We start from the raw sequence: 19,410 nt of genomic DNA on the forward strand, positions 1-19,410 counted from the left end.
GAATGGAATATGAGAACTGCACCCGTGAAACTTTTTTCAACATGCAATGGGAAATTAAACTGCAGTACAGATGAATATTATTGGAGTGCGCTTGGTACATTTGCTTCGCTTCAGATCTTGGCCAGTTTTCTCAATATGACCGCGGACTGCACGAGTTACTACAATCCTGAGAAACTGTTTGTGAATGGGTTTACGTGTCCTAAACAAGATAGCGATGCCAGAGCGGTTTTTTGTTGTGGCTTTAACGATATGAAATATTGCTGCGATGACCCCAACAGCTTCTTTCCATATGAATATGGGTACATGTGGTGGCTGAGGTAAGACTTATTTATATATAACTATGGACATTGATTTGCTAACAAACCATAAATACTATGAATAATTTCTGTATAGTCAAAATGATCAATAGTTGATACTGGTGTTCAAGATGCAGCAGGTGCTGCCATTAATTCGGAGCGCAGAGAAAGGGCACGTTATTATTTAATTTATGTCATGATTATCAAAGAAAGGACCAGCTTAGTATACTGTTGGTATACTGCAGTAGGCTATAGCCTACTAAGCAAGGTAGACAATCAGCAAATATTCAGGAGTTGATAGCCTACCTACTTCCATTTAAATTTTTATGAGCTAAATTGTGTTTTGAGATTGAAACTTAATTTTACTGCATGGAAAGAGGCAACTGAACTTGGGAACAGTTAGCCTTCTATTGTAATGGAGGCAGCATGTGGTAAATGGCTTCCACACTTTCCTTCTGGACTTGATCGTTGATTCAATCTTCCAAGCAAATATTGAATAATAAAGATTCTTTATTATATTGAATTTGGACTGTGTAAATATTTTGGGAGGGAGCTGCTCCAATGCTGGTAAATTGTGTTGTGGTCTGTTGTGTCTTTAGTGGTCTGTAAAAATACAGCATTAATATATTGAGATCTTCTGCCAATCTTGTAGAATAAATTATATTCTGACTATATAAGCAACAATGGAATGCAATGAGTTGACTATAGCATCATTTTTACTTAGTCACACATCTAAACATTTTTATAAAAGAAAATGTGGTAGTAATGTAGATTTTTGCATTGATTGCACATTTTTGTGCATCGTAAAGTAAGTCAAGTGAAGTACTTAAGTCTTAACTACAAATGCATTGCTCTGAGGTAATATTAGGTAACATCTGAATTCTCTCTCTCCCTCTTTTTCTCTCTCTCTCACTCACAGTATGGGGGCACTGGTTGGCCTGTCCATTGCAGCTGTTGTTCTCTTGGCTTTCATCATTACCCTTTGTGTCCTCTGCTATCTTTTCATTGCCACCAAGCCCAATCAGCCGGACAATGGTTTACCACTACGAACACCAGGTATGTAGCCCCTAATATAGTGATCTTTGTACGCTGACCCACCAAAATAGGTTGGAAAATTGACAGATGCTGTGGCAGGACTGGAATCAAGCAGTTCATTCTCAAAAACATACTAATTGTAGTGTGGCGGTAGCGCACGGCTAAAGCAATGGTTCATTGCAGTTGCACACCGAGGACTGTTGCATCCACACCAACATGAATAGATAGATAGATAGATAGATAGATAGATAGATAGATAGATAGGGTACAATTGGCTACCAAATTGGGAGAAAACTTATAGAAGTTCTGCAAAGAAGAGATAACATTCCAAGGCGGTGCAACCAGTTATTACTTTCCCATGGTTGTTTCCATTAGATAAATGTTTGTGTTTACTCAGGTTTCTTTTGTCTGATATTGCATTTTCTCTAAAGATCTGAAACAATTTAGTGTGACAAATATGCAATAATACTACAGGAAATCAGGAAGAGACATAACTGTATAATACAGTATTATTCATACAGCCACTATAAGCAGAAAGTGACATAAAAAAAGAAAGAAGATTTTCCATTATTCAAACAATCATAATTCCTGCCATTTTGACCTAGGGACTTGAATCTTACCTCAACTAAAATGCTTTGGGTCATAATCTTAAATCTCAAACAAAGAATTTGTTGAAAAACCTTTAAAAGGCATCTCCTCAAACAGCATTTGATGTATCAACATCATCAAGAAAGTTGATGTTCCAGAAAACGTCAGCAGTAAACCAATAAAAATTCATTTGGCAATAATTTCCTCAAGGTTCAAAGGAAATTGATTAAATTTAGTATGTATATTGTCACTGTTTTACCCTAGATTTAAAACTTGCTGTATTAATTTCCCCATCTGGAACATACAGGGCTCTTTCCAATTGCATATTTTCTACCTCATTGCTTCCTTTCCTTTCTCCTAGCTCCACCCAACAGAGAAGGCAAGGAAAGTAAGTGAGGAAAGGGCACAAGGATTAATGGAGGAAATGTTTATTATGAGCCTCCTCTTTGGAAGTGCTATTAACCATTTCACTATGTTCCCTGTTTCGTCCTAACCACTTGAGTGATTGGCCATCCTTTTTGACATTTTGCAGCTAGTAGTTTGCATCTTTCAGGGTAGCCTCTATAGTTTTGTCAGTAATCACTGACACACCCACACCTGCCCCCAGGAGAGAGTGTTTCTGATCGGTCAGACAGCTGCTTTTCTTCATTATAGTGAAAATGGAATACAGCTACAATAGGGCTCTCTGCATTTAATATATTGTAATACAATTAATTAAATAAATTATGTATACCATGCTCTCATTTTTGCAATGTATGTCCCTTACAGAAAAAAAAAACATGTCAAGTAGTGTATAAATATCTATGAATGGCTGACAAACTGCAGAGCATTCAAGATGCTTTCAGCATCACAGCAAGTCAGGCGTGGCCTATGCAGTTTTTTGAAATATTGGGATGGGCACAGAAAATGCTGGTGTTCCATAGGAAAATGATTTCCTATGTGTTCCAGGGTCTGATCAGGGTGCCACAGGGGGACCCAGTATTTCCACTGCCCCGGCTGGACCACAAGGGTTCCGCAAACATTTCCTGAACCGTAAGCTGGACTGTGACAACCAGCCCCCAGATCCAGATCGGCTCTTTCAGAGGTGCTTCATGGCAACGGTCACCACAGTCAATGTGGAGGGACCCTCTTAGACCCTCCAAACAGCATCCGCTGCCAGATGGATGCTCACTACCGTCTCTTCAAATGACCAGTCCACTTTGATCAGGCTTTACTTAACACTTGTTCTATTCCACTGTAGAAGCAAGCTGGCCCAGCTTTTTAACATGCAGCTGATGTGATGTGTCCCTTTCCTCTACCTCTACACTGTATGTCGACTGTGAGTTACTGTGTTCGCTGAATTTGATCTATGACCCAGGCTGTGTTCGCTGAATTTGATCTATGACCCAGGCTGGGCGGGGGAGGGGAGGAGGAATCAAACTGTGCGTTAGTGTTTTGACTTTTTGTATTTGACTGATTTACAAGTGTGCTTTTGCATTGATGTTTGAAATTCCAGTGTGAGTGCCAAATGAAAATTGAAGTGTCCTTTGTCATTCACCAGCAGAAACCAGTGTCACAGGAAGTATAATATTTTGCTATATCTTCTTGTTATCAGCAGTTCAGATTTATCCAAGAGGACACTCAGAAAATGATTGGTGTCGTATTGTGTTGTTTGTTGTTGGCAGTTGGCTGCTGAATGTTTATGAATTTAAAATACTTTCTCGATCAAAAACCACTCATTTTCTAATACAGATAAAATTGCATTCAGTACAGTCCCGGCCAAAGGTTTTGTCGCATGAGTGGACAAAAGTGACAATTGCTAATTACCCAACTCTTAATGAGCTAATACAGTTAGGAAACAACACAAATTAATCATAAGTGTCTAAAGTTTATTTAGATACTAGCAAAACAAAAATTTAATAGATGCTTATAAGGTTTATTGCTTGATAATGATGAACAAGCCAGTTTCTACCTGGACAAAAGTCTTGTCGCGAATCAAATTATAATCAATAAATTTTATCTTTCTCAAAAAGTAAATAAAATAGTAAATGAAAAATCAGTCTAGTATTTCATCATGGACTATTAGTTAAGAAATGAATGTCTTGTATGGATTCCTTTGGCCTGCAGAACAGTTGCCATCTGGTTTGGCAGAGAGTCGTAGAGCTTGTTGATGAAGTCATCGGGGATGGCATGGCATGCTCAATAATATTCATATCTGGAGACTGTGCTGGCCATCCCTGAAGGACCTTGATCTTCTTCTCCCTGAGAAACTTCATAGTGGAACCTGAGGTATGGCAAGGAGCTCCATCCTGTTGAAAAATCGGACCCCTCTTATAGTTGGGAATGTACTGGGAGGCAAGAATCTGTTGATATTTGGCACTGTCAATGTTACCATCCCCCTTACATATCTCCCTGGCACCTCCGTATTGAATGTAACCCCAAACCATAATCTTTCCACCTCCAAATTTGACTGTCTTCTGGGTGAACCATGGGTCCAGACGGGCCCCAGAGGGTCGTCGACAATATTGGCAGCGCTTGGGATGGAGCTCAACTGACGATTCATCTGAAAAATCCATTTTTCGCCACTTTTCTGCTGTCCAACCTTCCGTCAGGCTGTGGGCCTTGGCATACGCAACACGTTTTCTTAGCTGTCTCTTGTTTAGCGCTGGTTTCTGGGCAGCAATACGACCGTGGAGACCATTGCGAGCAAGAATCCGACGTACAGTTCTTGACAAAACAGGTGTTGCTGGCGTCCACTCCTCCTGGAGCTGTGAGGCGGTTGACATGGGGCTGGCTTTTGACAGTCGGACCAGCAAGCTGTCGTCTCGAGCAGTTGTCTTGCGCGGTCTGCCCGACCTGGGTCTTTCATGGACATCGCCAGTCTCTTGGTAGCGCTTGCGAATCCTCTCCACCTGCCGTTTAGACACATTGAAGATGTCTGCAACTTCAGCAGGAGACTTGGACTTGAGATTCTTGATGATCAGCACTTTGGTTCATCTTGGACATGTTGACAGAAGCATTGTTGAGCATGAACTTAATGGCTTAAAGTGCTTAAAATTTCTGCTTTTATAGCTCAAAGTTACCTACAGCTGACTAATCAAGCCCCTTGTTTGTTTCTTCCTTATTCACTGTGGCCTAGAATTTGGAGTTGGCCATTGCGACAAGACTTTTGTCGGGCCAAAACTGGCCTGTTGATCATTATCAAGCTGTAACATTTAGTAACTATTTTGAAATGTCATTTTGCTAGCTTTTAATAAACTTTAGACACTTATGATTAATTTATGTTGTTTCCTAACTTTATTAGCTAATTAAGAGTTGGGTAATTAGCAATTGTCACTTTTGTCCACTCATGCGACAAAACTTTTGGCCGGGACTGTATAGTGGACCACATTCATAAGACTGATTTCAGTTTTCAACTGAAATACTATGGATTGAGAGGTACCAATCCATTTACAATACTCATGTAAATACATGTATTTATGTTGCATTTAGATTATTGTCATGAACTATCCAGTGTAAAAGCAAACTTATGGAATAAATACAAATCAATGCACAAAAAATCCTTGTAGAAGTTCTCTGTGGAAACTTTGGACTGCCAACTAATCTTAATCAAAATATATGACATGTATATAAATGACATGGACAATGGGCCTCGTGCAAGAACAAAATTGTAAATTAACATATGTGCATAATTGTGAATTGGCATATTTGACACCCCAAAAATGCCATATGAGGCTAAGTGTGTCTGGAAGATTCATTCATAAAAATGTCATCAAACCCCTTTCATTCATAAAGATATCCATAGGTGGGTAGACGGCACAATGAGATCAACAAAAACAGGAGCATAGTCTACCATGGACCACTGTCGGCACCTGATTGAGTAAAACATGTTTATGTTTTAATAAAACATAACAATATGCTGAACGTTACATTACATTACATTAATGGCATTTGGCAGATGGTCTTATCCAGAGCGATGTACAACAAAGTGCAAAGTGCATACCCATAACCAGGGATTAGTGCGCTGAAAAACCCTAGAGGGAAGTACAATTTCGAGTACAATTTCAACACAACAAAGATAAGGACCAGTGCCTATTTGATCATTGTTTAAAAAACATTTTATTACTTATTGTCATACCGCAACACGCAAATGTATGAACAAACTGCTTACCTAGCCAAACACTGCTTATCTAGCCAAACAAAACATCCTAATACACAAGTAAATATCACAGGTAAAGACAACAATTAAGGTTTAGAGGGACAGAGAGAGGTGCAGCTTGAAGAGGTGCATCTTCAGTCTGTGCTTGAAGATGGCAAGAGATTCTGCTGTTCTGACCTCCACGGGGAGTTTGTTCCACCACCGTGGAGCCAGAACAGATAGTTGTCGTGAACGGGAGGTGGAAGTTCGGAGAGGGGGAGGCGCCAAGCGGCCTGTGGTGGCCGAACGAAGAGGTCTGGCAGGGGTTTAGGGTCTGATGATTTTTTGGAGGTAAGCTGGGGCTAACCCCTTAACTGCTTGGAAGGCTAGCACCAATGTTTTGAATTTGATGTGAGCCATGACAGACAGCCAGTGGAGGGACATGCGACTGTTTGGGAAGTTTGAAGACCAGGCAGCTGCTGCATTCTGGATAAGTTGGAGATCGATTCTGAATAAGTCGAGCGGGTTATAAACTTTCTCTTATTCCTCCTAAAATACATTTCTGAAAACATTTGAGGCAAGAAATAAACAACATAGTTGCTTGATTTGATCTATAATGCCTTATTTGTAAGTTTGATCCAAGTTTGGTGAGCCAGGTGAGCTGCACTGGGTGCATTTTATTTGCATGTATGCAAATACAGAACCGTGGAACATACCACATCACCTGCTGGACATACCTCATCATACACTGCAAGCCTCTCCATAGAAAATTAATGGAATGCCTAGCTTACATTATTCGTACGACAGGTCGAGGAAACTAAATTTTGCTTCCTTAAAGAAAACATTCTAAATACAAGACAATTGGTGAATGCGCCAAGTTCTCTTAAATCACTCGTACAAGCGATTTAAGAACAGATCTGTTTGGACAAATGGTTCTTCCATGAAGCCCATTCATTTTAGGATACTTTTGTTTTACACAGCCATACTTTTTATTTTGAGTCCTTCAGTCAAGTTGGATTCAACCAAATAGTTATGGGTAACAAGCTTACAAGAAAAATGAAATATTTCTCTGCTTTTTTTTGTGAACATATGACTAACTTGTAAGATACATATCTAAACCATGCACAGACATTCAATAAGAATAATCAGCAAGGACACCTATATTAAAATATACAGATTGGCTAGTTGGTTCATGCAAGAAGGGTTTGCAATCTGCAGGCAATAATCTATGATCACTGTCCTTTTATGGATTAATCCCTAATGTAACCCTGATTCTAAAACTGACCCCAATTTTAACACCAACCCTAACATTAACCCTAACTCTAATTATAACCCAAACATTAACTTTAATTCTAACCCTAACCATAAATCCAACTCTAAACCTAGTTATGTCTGCATTAAGCATGGCCATATTAAACAAGCCTGTAATATTTTATATGGATTTGGATCCAACTGGCAACATGTTTCTGCTACCTTACTTAGTTACTATCTGATACTGTCCCAGGCTTACAGTATTTTAGTCATTTTTGTTTGACCATTGAAACAAACAGGAAATAAACTACTGAAACAAAATCACTTTTGTACCTACCCTCTGATGTTTAACCACCTGGTTGTATTGCCATCTGGTGATGATGGTGATAACTCAGTTTGAGGTCAAATCTAATGATCAAATTTGATGATCAAATATAACTCAAAATCATTCATACCACTTCTTCATTTGAAACAAGCATCCACACCCATGTTTACATCCAAAGAAGAGACCACACATTCCTGGCTGAGTATATAGTTATTATGATGAAATAAAAATAAAAAAAGGTTATATAAATGAGTTGCCAATTTCATAGATCAATAGTCTGAACCCTCATCACAACAAACATGTAACATCTATTTTCTACAAATCTAAAAAACTTGAACTTGGGATGGCATTGACAAGGACATGCACTATTCTCTTTCGTTATTCAGAGACTTCTCAGAATTCTGGCAGCTGCAAACCGTTATATATGCCACCCTTTTGGGATTTTGGCCACAGTAGTCTCTAGCATTCACATGTCGGTGAGTGTTCTTGTTCCTTTTCCTTTACATATTCACCCATTTTATGGACACTGGACAATTAGTTGTTGTTGTAAGAAGCAAACAACCTTGTAGCCCACAAAAGACCACCGTAGTGAATGACTGAATAAATCTGAATGCTTTCAATTCTGAAAGAAGCCCATCAAAGAAACAACTCAAGAGCAGGCAAAGAATTCAATGACTTTTTGAATTTGGTTGGATGTTTCTTGTTCAGATCCAAACAAATGCCTCAAAACTTACTGGATGGTGCTTCACCTTGCAGCAGGACAATGACCACAAATTTAATCTAATTGAACATGCATTTCACTTGCAGAAGAAAAGCCCCCAGACAGGAATTGAACATGGCTGTGTCAGACTTGTCACATACTCTTTACTGTATGTGAATGTGAGATGGGTCTTTGCAAAATGCTCATTTGTATTTGAATAGATATGACATAAAATAGGTCTGTTAAAAATTGTATTTGCCTTTGGAGGAGGTTTCTTTCATTACAATCAGTATTGGTACAGAAGACCTCCAAAACTACATATCATCATTGTTTATAATACTGTTCATTGTTTCAGTACAAATACACACAGGGATTGATATTGATGTGCTGATAAAAGATCTTAGTGGTCATTTTATTTTGTTTCAGTTCTTTAATATAGAGCTTCTTGTCCTTTTCAAGTTCAAGCTTTTATGGGCACATTCACAATTGACACACGTGAAAAGTAGGTGAAATTCTTAATGCATGACTCTCCAACAATGCTTTTCCATACCACTATTTGTAATTGTCTTCCTTTTGTCCACTATTTGAATGTAAGGATCACAAAAACTAAATTACTTAAATAATAGATTTCAATAAGCCTAATTCTCATTTAATTTAGTTAATTAAACCAAATGAGAACCACCTAAATTCCTATTTGATTTAGATTGTCTGAATTAATCAGACAGTTCTGTGTATAATATGTATATACAGAACAACATTTTGACATCAGTGAATTTGATATACCTTTAAGTGAAAATGTCTCCATATTCAGGTATCCATATCATTATCATAATTTTATAGATTCCTCTGACTTGTATTACATTAGAGAGTAGTAACATAATATAAAAAGCTCCATGTCATCGAATGAGGTGACAGAAGCCTCTTTATTTACTTATTGTAATGTAAACGTACCAAGATTTCACAGACTATGGCTGGAACCGTTTATAAAGCAAGTCAAGTGGCGAACACAGGTCTTTTCAGTGATAAAAGCAACAACTGCCTGTGGTCACACCTGTATCTGAAAATATCTGTATCTTCAATCCCAAGGGTGCTCTTGGACCACACCATATATTCTGGGACCCAATGTGTCTAACCAGAACTGTGACACACACATTATTTCCTTGCCCAGCAACTGAAAAAAATGTATACTTGGACAGATGGTGAGAAAAAACATATATTTTGAAAAGTGTGCCCTTTACATTGCCTGGGATTCTGTTGTGAATTTTAGTGGCTTTTATCTCATGGGATGTACCAGGTTGAGACTTCAAGATGTTCCACACTAAAGTTCATCTTTCTTCTTCAGGATAATCTGCCGGACCATATCAGTGATTAGAGGCCGGATTTCTTTAACGGAAACTGTAGGCCCCCAAGCATTCACAACTTTCCCATTCACATCTATTAGGTACTTCCAGAAGTTCCAGTCAGGCTCCTTCCCAAACGACTCTGTGAAAACAATTTGGGAGGGGATTTAAATTAGATATATAATAATCTCTAAAATGCAGAATATTCCTTTAATAAATGGAGTGCTGAATCATGTAAAACACCTTATTTGGAATACGTATATGACATACCGATAAATACACTCAGTGAGCACTTTATAAGGTATTAGACTTATTAAGTCTTCTGCTGCTGTAGCCTATCCATTTAGAGGTTTGACACATTGTCTGTTCAGTGATGTTCTTCATGTGGAAAGGACCTAGTTGATCCACACGGATACACTGTTGTAATGTGCGGTTATTTGCATTACTGTCACCTTCCTGTCAGCTTCGACCAGCCTGGCCCTTCTCCTCTGTCTCTCATTAACAAGGCATTTCAGTCTACAGAACTGCTGCTCACTGGATGTTTTTTGTTTTTCGCACCATTCTCTGTAAATTCTAGAGCAAAAATCTGTAAAAATCCCATCAGTAGTTTCTGGGATACTCAATCCACCCTGTCTGGCACCAACAATCATTCCACGGCCAAAGTCACTTAGATCACATTTCTTCCCCATTCTGACATTTGGTCTGAATAACAACTGAATCTCTTGACCATATATGCATGCTTTTTTGCATTTAGTTGCTGCCACATGAGTGGCTGATTAAATATTTGCATTAAGAAACTTAATGAAGTGATCACTGATACACAGATAAACCATACATCTAATAAACCTAATCTATGTAACAGAGAAGCCAAGGTTTATAGTTTCCTAAACAAATCTTGCTCATTCAGGGATTCCATAGGGTTATTCTACAAAATTCAGTCTTTCATGGAGCCTTAAAGCACATACACGGTTACAGTCTAAAACAATAACCTCAAAGTAATTTCTTGAAACACATATAATTGTCAGTTATCATAAAAATATTAAAATGATGCTATATAACGGTACTTTATTGAACTATACTATATATATATATATATATATATATATATAGTCAATAAAAAAACCCTTATATTGTGCCCTTTTCATATATTTTATGTTCTTCTCCACAGTAGTAATAAAGGCTGTCAATCAATCTTGGTGCCAATATATGTGTGCTTGTGTGTATTTACGGCCCCTTTATTGATCTACCTCAGTTCCACTCACCAGCCAGGTACCTGAAGACGTTATTGGCCCCAGTTCCAGTGACTGCAATTTTGCTGAAGAGAGGGAAGGACACACCATAAACCCGGCGCACAAAGCTGTCAATCTCCTTGTCACTGCCTGGCTCCTGCTGTCCAAACTGGTTGCAGGGGAAGGCTAGCACATTGAAGTGGTTGGGCCCAAAATCCCTCTGTAACTGTTGGAGATCCGTGTAGTGCTGTTCAGTGAAGCCACACTCACTCGCCACGTTCACCACCAGGGCCACCTATACAAAGGGAACCATTTCAGGCCACAACATGGAGAACAACCATAGGAAGTATCCATGAACCCATTAAATCTAATCTCCATAGTTTTATTGTTGTGTTGATAGTTTTCATAGTACCGACAATCTGTAAAACATCTAATCCAGATATACAGTATACGTCTATTCTAATTCAAGCTTCTGCCCAGTTATGCTTTACAGTCTTGTTCACCATCAGCCATTTCAGTAATCTTTGGCCTGGCTAGGTCCCCCTTTTAAGCCATTAAAAATGGTATTGTTTTGATTTTTAGTTTACTCTGATGGATATAATTTACCAAAAAAAAGCAAGCTGCCTCACCCAGAACAGCATTTCATGAAGTGTGCACTTAATCTTCTTCAAGGCTTCAATTTTCTCCATTTGAAAAATTCACATATTTAACATAACATGATGCTTTAATTATTGCTTTGCATTCAGGGATCGAGTTGAGCATTAGCAAGGAAAATCCTCACAAGAACCTAGGCGCTGGTGTTGTGCAAGTGCAGGTGGAAAGGACCTATACATCGATCTCAAAGGAGAAACTCAGGACCTGGACAAAGATCTTGTAATGGTACATGACTGTAATTTCGCTTGCACACAAATTAATTTAAATCCTGGATTTGATTGACAATGAATCAACCATGATAGACCAGGAATATTGAGCTGCACCAATACCATTGAGAACGTTTTCTTCCGTGGGTAATAATCATGCTTTTAAGATTTTTAAAATGTGAGTGAAACAAATTCTGAAATTGGGCTATAACTTTCCATTTAAATGTCTTTACTTCGACCATTTTCATTTTAAATATAAAAAAATAAAACGAAACAATAGGCATCGTTAGTTGATTAGCACAGATAACATTCAGAATGAAAGCGTGTAATTGTCAGAATTGGACGAGATTGGGTCATAGTAAGGTACTTAAGGTAAAGTAAATATAAAAGATGTTGCTATAAGGAGAAAAGTGACCATGAGAGTGGGAAATAACTCGAACTGTTATCCAATCATGACCTCAAGTGTACAATCACTGAAATCGCAAGTTTTTTATTATTGGAAAAATATACTTTGGCAAGCTTCTTATTTTAAAGAATCTACAAACTGATATAACCTAATGCTAATACTTATGTGGCCAGTTTCACAGACAGATTAAGACAGATTAATCCTTGACTAAATTGAGTTTTGGATGGAGAATCTCCATAAAAAATGTATTTAATCTAGCACTAGGCTTAATCTGACTGTCTGTGAAACATGGTCTCTCAAGTGGGATGCCGCCTTAGGCTACATTATAAAACAGTGAGGCTGCACATAAAGGATTGCGTGGCCTTTAACTATGAACATACACTTTCCCCTTCAAATATAGGGATTTACGTGAAAGCTATATTAACGGGTTTGTCTTTCAATCCATTTTAAATGTAAGCGTGGCATTACAACGGTACACACAAAGTCGTCCATACGAGTAGCCTAATGCCTGCCAGCAGAATCCCTGCCACGTATACAAACGGTGGAGACAAAGAATTCAGACTCTACGCACATTGTATCCTTAGTATTTTATTGTATTGAGAAGGATGTGTTTGACGTTAATACAACAGCATATACTGCACATGCATGTTTGCTAAAAGAAATGCAGCCTGGCAAGAGGAACATGCAACACCAGTAGTTTACTGTCCAAAGCTATATGTCGGATGCTCTGTAGGTTGGATATATTGCCACCCCCTTTAGTTTAGGTAAGTTAAGTTAGTTGTAGCCAATTAGAAAATTGACAAACTTACCGAGCCCCTGTATTTTTCCAAGGATACTAATTTGCCTCTACTGTTCACAACTTTGAAAGTATAGAAATCTTTCTGCTTGGCTTCAACGAAACTAAACAGGAAGGCTATGAGTGCAAGCAAAGCAAAACGCATTTTTGAGTCAACTATACTGGGGCAGACCGAATTCTTTCTCCAGATGATGCCTCTTCCTTCTGCACACGACGCACTGTGAGTGGCTAAACCACCACGCAAAGGAAAACGACTATTTCTACGCCGTTTCCATTTCCGGTCTTACCACAAATATTCAGCGAACCATAGCCGAGCCATAACTTTCTTTATAAAACGGGCTTATGATCAAATCGTATCTTAAAAGGTGGCATAGACAGAAAACTATTTCCTACTTTTATATATCTCGGTCCAGGGGACCCCCGTATATGCAGTTTCTTGTTCCAGCCAGTTGCAATCCCAGAATTTTAATTAGATGTTAAGTTTTCATAAATAGTAATTACTTACCCTCTGAAACCATATTATGACAGAAATAGCATGGTATGAAGAGTACAAAAAGAGTAAATTTTTTCACATTTATTGTACTGTTGCAAACAAAAAAGGTCAACAAAATGTGGCTTAATCAGGTGGTTTTCATGTCTAGAGGGATTATTTACCCTCTTAAGAAAAAATAACACCTTGTTGAAATTCTGGGATTGTAATTTTGGTTGGAACAAAAACCAGCATGCATTGGGGGTCCCCAGGATTGAGGTTGGGAACAACTGGCTTCCACTACACTGCAGGTTGGCAACCCTGGTCCCGAAGAGCCCCAGGCTGTGCTGCTTTTCGTTGCTACTCTGCACTTAGCAACTAGAGTGGTAGTTTAGCCTACAAAATAAACTAGCTTCACCTGGGGGGTATTTCACTAAGCAGCGGGGTGTAGACGCATTTCATCAAGCAAGATTCTTGTGTTTGCTCTATAACTCTGCTAAGTAAAACCTTGAATGGCTCTGTACTTCTGTAAATGTTTCAAAGTTGGAATGATTCTGGGTTTTGCTTAGTGCAGTTAGCCAGCTAACTCAGTAATCCTACTTTATTCCTGCTCCAGGAGTATCAAGTTAGCAGGATGGATAACCGCACTGAGAAAAAAACAGAACAATTTTAATGCCAGTCCATGTTCCAGATTTGGGAGGGATCCGGGTTTTACTCAGATGCAGTTACCTAGCTAATCAGCAATCATTAGTTGAGTAATCTTGCTTCATTAAACAGGGCCCCCAGCTACAGAGGGCAATGCAGTCAATATCCCCAAATCTACAACCCCAAGATGAGATAAAATTGCAACAATATGGGGATCATGATGTAAAATCAAATAAATACATCACCATACAATCCATTTCTGATCCATAGTAATCAAGATCCAAAGGATTAAATCATGTTTTAGAGCAGAGATCACTCACACACCCACTCTGCTGGAGTTTGAACATTATCTGCTGCTTTCACTTTTTTGGAATTATGCATTTAGAAAATGTTCCCAGATCAGAATTTGTGACGAGGCTATTTCTATACAGCTTTTTCGGTGGGAGTGCAACTCCTGTACCATTTTTATAGGTGACAGAATTTGGGGAATTGCAACATTGATAGGGCTTGAAAAGTCTTTATGTGTCAACCTGACTTGTCACCTAATTTCTGCCAGACCCCTAAAAGGTTCAGTAGTTGAAAAATGTGAGATTCACTTTCAAGACACCCAGTAAATCATCAAGAAATATCATTTATATAATAGGCCTTAGCCAGAGAATTATTACAACCTCAAATTACATAATTTCAATATTTTATTTTCAGAATTTAGGTGTGTTGGGAATTGAGCAACAGGACAGTTGTCTGTGTAAGAATATTTTAGATTAAAAATTGAACAGATTTATGTCTTACTGATGCTTGAGTGCGACTTATAATGACCTTCAGTCAAGTTTTTAGTTTTTAACAAGTTTCAAATTACAACCATTAAATTGTAACAAATACTATTAGACTATCATGATATGTTCAGCAGACCAGGACATGTGGGCAGGTATCCTGTTCTCATTAATATTAATTTTCAAAAGACAAGTCATATGCACACCATTCCTTTTCACTAGGTTAGAGCGGGTTGTTCTGTGCAGTCAATGCAGTTTGCGATTATGAAAAAAGAAGAAAAATGGCTACAGAAAGCTGGCGACCATCACATAAATGGCACCGTGCAAACACTGGTATTAAACAGTTACTTGAAGAATCAGATTCTGAATGCACACTCGCGCCAACAGGTTTCAGAATGGCGAGTCTGTCTTATCCTTTCATGCATTCATTGGTCAGGTGCACATTATTATTTTCCTACATTGGCTGATCAGTGTCCCTTGGCTTTGTATATTCCCACCTTTATAAAGATAAGACAATGGAGCTATTGTGCCACTAATGTGCCACCAGATTGACTGAAAATGTTACTGTTAAACACAATTAATGCAAATAAGCCCACTCTAGCCTGAGTATGGGCCAGTGCCAGTTAAGGTGCCAATAAATGACTCGTAAATCAACTGTCCCAGATGAATTAGGCAGCATAGGCTAGAAGGATATCCAATGGCACCTCATTTAATAATCTGTAGCATAAATGACTGGCAGGCGGCTTGTAGCGTAGTGATTAAGGTAAATGACTGGGACACCAAGGTCGGTGGTTCTAATCCCACTCTAGCCACAATAAAATCTGCACAGCCGTTGGGCCCTTGAGCAAGGCCCTTAACCCTGCATTGCTGCAGGGGAGGATTGTCTCCTGCTTAGTCTAATCAACTGTACGTCACTCTGGATAAGAGCGTCTGCCAATAATGTAATGTAATCTAGAATTATACAGACTGGTAAATAACTTAACTTGTAAAATTCTCCTTTTGAGAAATAAGACAAAAGCAAAATTCTAAATATGAAGGAGTTGCATTTAAAAGAGACTTGAAAACATTTGTTCAAAGCATTTATCTGATTTAATTACATATACACAGTATTAAAATGACAAATACAAGTTTACCCAACCAAAAAGACAGCTACTGAAGTCCTACACATCTCCTTTAAGAGATTGTGGGTATAACTTTGAAAAATAACGGTAAAGTCCCTTAAATCTGGATAAAAATGTTTTACAAAAATTATTCGTTTCCTCTTCGGCTTTTCTTGTGACTCTTCTTTGATCTGCTGAGATAAAAGATGATTTACAATCAACCACTAAAATTTGACATAATTTCTAGTACTTTGTAAGTATATACTGTATATACATCCTCAGTGGTCACTTTATTAGGTATTTATTACTTATTGTTTGAATTATTGTCCTTCTGCTGCTGTAGCCCATCCACTTCGAGGTTCAACATGTTGCGTATGCTCATTTGCAAACCACTGTTGTAACGCGTGTTGTTTTTTCTTTTTCACAACATTCTTTAAACTAGACTATTGTGCTTGAAAGTCTCAGGAGATCAGCAGTTTGAGATCCTCAAACCACCCCGTTTAACCCCGTGTTAATATACAACAATAGAGGAGGTTAGGACAGGGACAAATACTTTTTTAATTTCAAAGCACTGTGTGCGCGTATTTTTTTGGGAGTAGGATTCAATCAATTCCATTGCCTTTCCAATATTCCGCAAAAGTTTAGGAATTTCCCCCCAAGCTCCAGTGACACTAACCTTTCTGGAGACTTGGAATGACTGCGATGCCGATGACTTCTGTGGTGACCTGAAGTGAAATGCACACATCGCTAGATTACATTACTTTAATGGCATTTGGCAGACGCTCTTATCCAGAGCGACGTACAGTTGATTAGACTAAGCAGGAGACGATCCTCCCCTGGAGCAATGCAGGGTTAAGGGCTCAAAGGACTTGCAGGTACCAGTCATGTACCTTAACCACTACGCTATCAGACATGGGGATAAAGCGCGCAATACAACCGGTTACGGATAACTACCTGATAGAATTGGGGCAAATATAATAAATCAAGCAATGTAAAAATGCATTTCAGATTCATTTCATTTTAAATTTGAATCATTTTAACTGCAGGCACGCGTTTGGCATGACATGTGCGATACCTGGGGATTTGGAGCGGTGGCGCCGGTCCCTGGACCTGCTGCGGTGTCTGCGGGGGCTCTTGCTGCGGTGGCGTTCCCGTCTTGGGGAGGGACTGCATCAACAACACAAACATGCTGCTTTTTCCTTCAGCCCTCAATTTCAACAGGAGCTCCAATCATCTGGGTTCAGTTGACTCAATTGCTTCTACACTTTATTTGCAAGGAACACTGTGAATCTCTAATTTTCCAATGTAGTTCATTTGTATTCAGATAATCCAAATGCTGTTCCATTAGGAATCTCCCCAAAAAAATTTTATAATAATAAATATGAAAAAAACTGAAAAAAGAAAAATACTAACCTGCGTCTTTTTGGCGACCTGCTCCTCCTAGAATTGAAAAAAAATAAATAAAGAGAGAACATTTTGTAAAAGTTTCGAAAAGCTCCAATAATGTCATTTAATGCTGGCAAATATTTGTTGCTTGTTTTTTTTTTACCTCCTTGGTGAACGACTGCGTCTGTAGCGGGGTGAGGGTGAACGACGCGGCCGGTCGGTGTCACGGTAACCGCGTCGGTGTGGCTCTGGAGACGGGCCTCTCTCTGGCTGCAAGCGCCGGCAGGGAGGGTCAGGCCCAACAATGACACCAATTCACTCAGAAGCACTGAAACGTCAACGTGTCCCTACCTTCTCCTCTTCTTCATCCTCCTCTTCACTGGTTTCCACTTCATCCAAGTCTTCCTCCAGAGCACTTATACGTGAGTCCAGAAGCTCTGCCTCTTCTAAGACCTGCCGTTTCTACAGTGGGAAATGAGCATAAACACACACCAGCCGTCACTAGTCAGCTCTATTTCCATGTAAAAAATTAGTAATTATAATAAAGTAAATAAATAAAATAAAAATCACTGCACAGGCCTACCTGTAACCGGGGCAGGATAACATCACACACTCTTTCGGCATGAAGCAACTCATCTATGAACTCATCCACATGCATCAGTTCAAATTCTGCAAAAGAAGAATAAAGACTACGGTAAGGCCATTATGGAAGGGATTATTTCCCTCTTAAGAAAATAAAGCAAGATTTTCCCAGACCTTTTCAAAACGTAGGGAATGCATCAAGACGGCCACTAATTTCTGCCAGTTATGCACAAGTATGGCAAGAATATATATTAATTTAAAGTTATTATTAGCACCCTTGATAAAACTGGTCAAAACAAGAGTGCATAAACAGGTCATGAGCTACATTGTAAGATTAAAAAAATAAGGAAATTGTATACTTTTATGGAAATACAAACATTCAGAGAAAACCGTATCATGATTTTCATAAACCACCAAGAACACTATCAGCAATAATAAATCATTGCGCATATATGGGATATGGAAATGGAAAATAAGCCATTTAAAATAGTTGGTTTGAATATAGGCAATTTCTTCGTAAGACGAACAAACATTATGCACTTAACAAAATTACAGTTTAGTCATCCATGTGACCCAAAGGTAAAGAACTCACCTCCATTTCTGTTCTGGCTTTTGATTTTTCTGTAATCATTGTAAAGCGGTTCAAGGTATTTGTAGCAGTCCACTGAAGAACCAGTCAGTCTCATGTATGTGGCTCCAAGCAGACGGACATACCTGAAACAACAACAGCTATTATTGCAGCTTTCTGAACACATCTTCACAATGACGGGGCGGGAGGGGGGGGTATTGGACAACAACACTTCATGAAAACTTTTGCTCCAGTTCCATGCTCGCGGCCTAGCGCCTACTTGAAATCCTCGTTTTTTATGAACTCCACGATGATATCCTTTTCAGGTTGGATCTGTAGCATCTTCAGAGTCAGGCAGAGGAACGGCGTAGGCTTGATGTTCCCTCCATAAACACCACCAACATACTTCAATTCCATCGCTTTGTCCACAACCAGTTCAGCTTCATGGCACATACAGAAAAAGAGCAAGGATATAACCACAAAACCAGAACCAGTAAAACTAAATTAGCTCACCAATCAACAACGTACTTTAGCTAGTTAAATTGTAGATTATGTTGTGTTACTACCAGAACATTTTCAAGATACTGAAAACATATTATGCACAACTGACCGACTTGGCTAACTAGCTAGCATGCATGCTTGCTTGCTAACGCTACGTTGTCTTATTTTACATTTACCCTCTTTACACTTACCCGTCAGTCCGAAACACTCCTCTTTCCAGTATTTTGACTCATATATGCGTGTTCGTATAATTTTCTCAACTAAATACTGTGGGTTTGTACCGTGTATGCTATTAGCATCTTTCACAGTCCTGTTTGCCATTTTTAGAAAGCCAAACGTATGGTGGAAAACAATTCCGGTACATGATTATACTTCCTGTGTTAGAAAGATGTAAGTGGGCGTAAATGACCCTGGCCGGTGGGCGTGGCCTGTGCCTTGGGTGACAC

The 19,410-nt window shown here is 38.8% G+C and overlaps 3 protein-coding genes across 4 annotated transcripts; 1 reads left to right on the forward strand and 2 right to left on the reverse strand.

Annotated features, from left to right (window-relative positions):
• The first annotated feature begins 135 nt into the window (after positions 1 to 135).
• Positions 136 to 3,052, forward strand: LOC133125750 (protein shisa-like-2A). Its single transcript, XM_061237324.1, has 3 exons — positions 136 to 317; positions 1,216 to 1,352; positions 2,868 to 3,052. The coding sequence occupies exons 1-3, from the start codon at positions 136 to 138 to the stop codon at positions 3,050 to 3,052; spliced, it is 504 nt and encodes a 167-aa protein (XP_061093308.1).
• Positions 3,053 to 9,511: 6,459 nt separating this feature from the next.
• Positions 9,512 to 13,321, reverse strand: gpx7 (glutathione peroxidase 7). The gene is made up of 3 exons (XM_061238736.1): positions 12,957 to 13,321; positions 10,915 to 11,176; positions 9,512 to 9,794 (listed from the first exon to the last, which is right to left on the reverse strand). Exons 1-3 carry the CDS (start codon positions 13,086 to 13,088, stop codon positions 9,631 to 9,633), a joined length of 558 nt encoding a protein of 185 aa, XP_061094720.1. The 5' UTR covers positions 13,089 to 13,321; the 3' UTR covers positions 9,512 to 9,630.
• A 2,572-nt stretch (positions 13,322 to 15,893) lies between these two features.
• Positions 15,894 to 19,352, reverse strand: prpf38a (pre-mRNA processing factor 38A). Of its 2 annotated transcripts, none has more exons than XM_061238735.1 (10): positions 19,156 to 19,352; positions 18,744 to 18,903; positions 18,488 to 18,609; positions 17,897 to 17,982; positions 17,665 to 17,775; positions 17,477 to 17,583; positions 17,341 to 17,367; positions 17,003 to 17,094; positions 16,604 to 16,652; positions 15,894 to 16,118 (listed from the first exon to the last, which is right to left on the reverse strand). In XM_061238735.1, exons 1-10 carry the CDS (start codon positions 19,283 to 19,285, stop codon positions 16,076 to 16,078), a joined length of 927 nt encoding a protein of 308 aa, XP_061094719.1. In that variant the 5' UTR covers positions 19,286 to 19,352; the 3' UTR covers positions 15,894 to 16,075. The 2 variants fall into 2 exon arrangements, with proteins under 2 accessions (XP_061094719.1, XP_061094718.1); XM_061238734.1 differs by having other exon boundaries at positions 15,894 to 16,121.
• Positions 19,353 to 19,410: the final 58 nt, after the last annotated feature.

Source organism: Conger conger, chromosome 4, assembly GCF_963514075.1.
Source record: "Conger conger chromosome 4, fConCon1.1, whole genome shotgun sequence".
Classification (NCBI taxonomy): domain Eukaryota; kingdom Metazoa; phylum Chordata; class Actinopteri; order Anguilliformes; family Congridae; genus Conger; species Conger conger.

Bases quoted from the DNA above. Each gene is read 5' to 3' on its own strand.
- LOC133125750 (XM_061237324.1), top strand. From the start codon at position 136: ATGACCGCGGACTGCACGAGTTACTACAATCCTGAGAAACTGTTTGTG. The intron at 318-1,215 runs GTAAGACTTATT...TCTCACTCACAG, and splicing joins GGGTACATGTGGTGGCTGAG to TATGGGGGCACTGGTTGGCC. The intron at 1,353-2,867 runs GTATGTAGCCCC...TATGTGTTCCAG, and splicing joins TTTACCACTACGAACACCAG to GGTCTGATCAGGGTGCCACA.
- gpx7 (XM_061238736.1), bottom strand. From the start codon at position 13,088: ATGCGTTTTGCTTTGCTTGCACTCATAGCCTTCCTGTTTAGTTTCGTT. The intron at 11,177-12,956 runs GTAAGTTTGTCA...CCCTTTGTATAG, and splicing joins TGGAAAAATACAGGGGCTCG to GTGGCCCTGGTGGTGAACGT. The intron at 9,795-10,914 runs GTGAGTGGAACT...TTGTTTTCACAG, and splicing joins CGTCTTCAGGTACCTGGCTG to AGTCGTTTGGGAAGGAGCCT.
- prpf38a (XM_061238734.1), bottom strand. From the start codon at position 19,285: ATGGCAAACAGGACTGTGAAAGATGCTAATAGCATACACGGTACAAAC. The intron at 17,584-17,664 runs GTAGGGACACGT...CGGCGCTTGCAG, and splicing joins AGGATGAAGAAGAGGAGAAG to CCAGAGAGAGGCCCGTCTCC. The intron at 16,122-16,603 runs GTTAGTGTCACT...CTTTTATCTCAG, and splicing joins CATTCCAAGTCTCCAGAAAG to CAGATCAAAGAAGAGTCACA.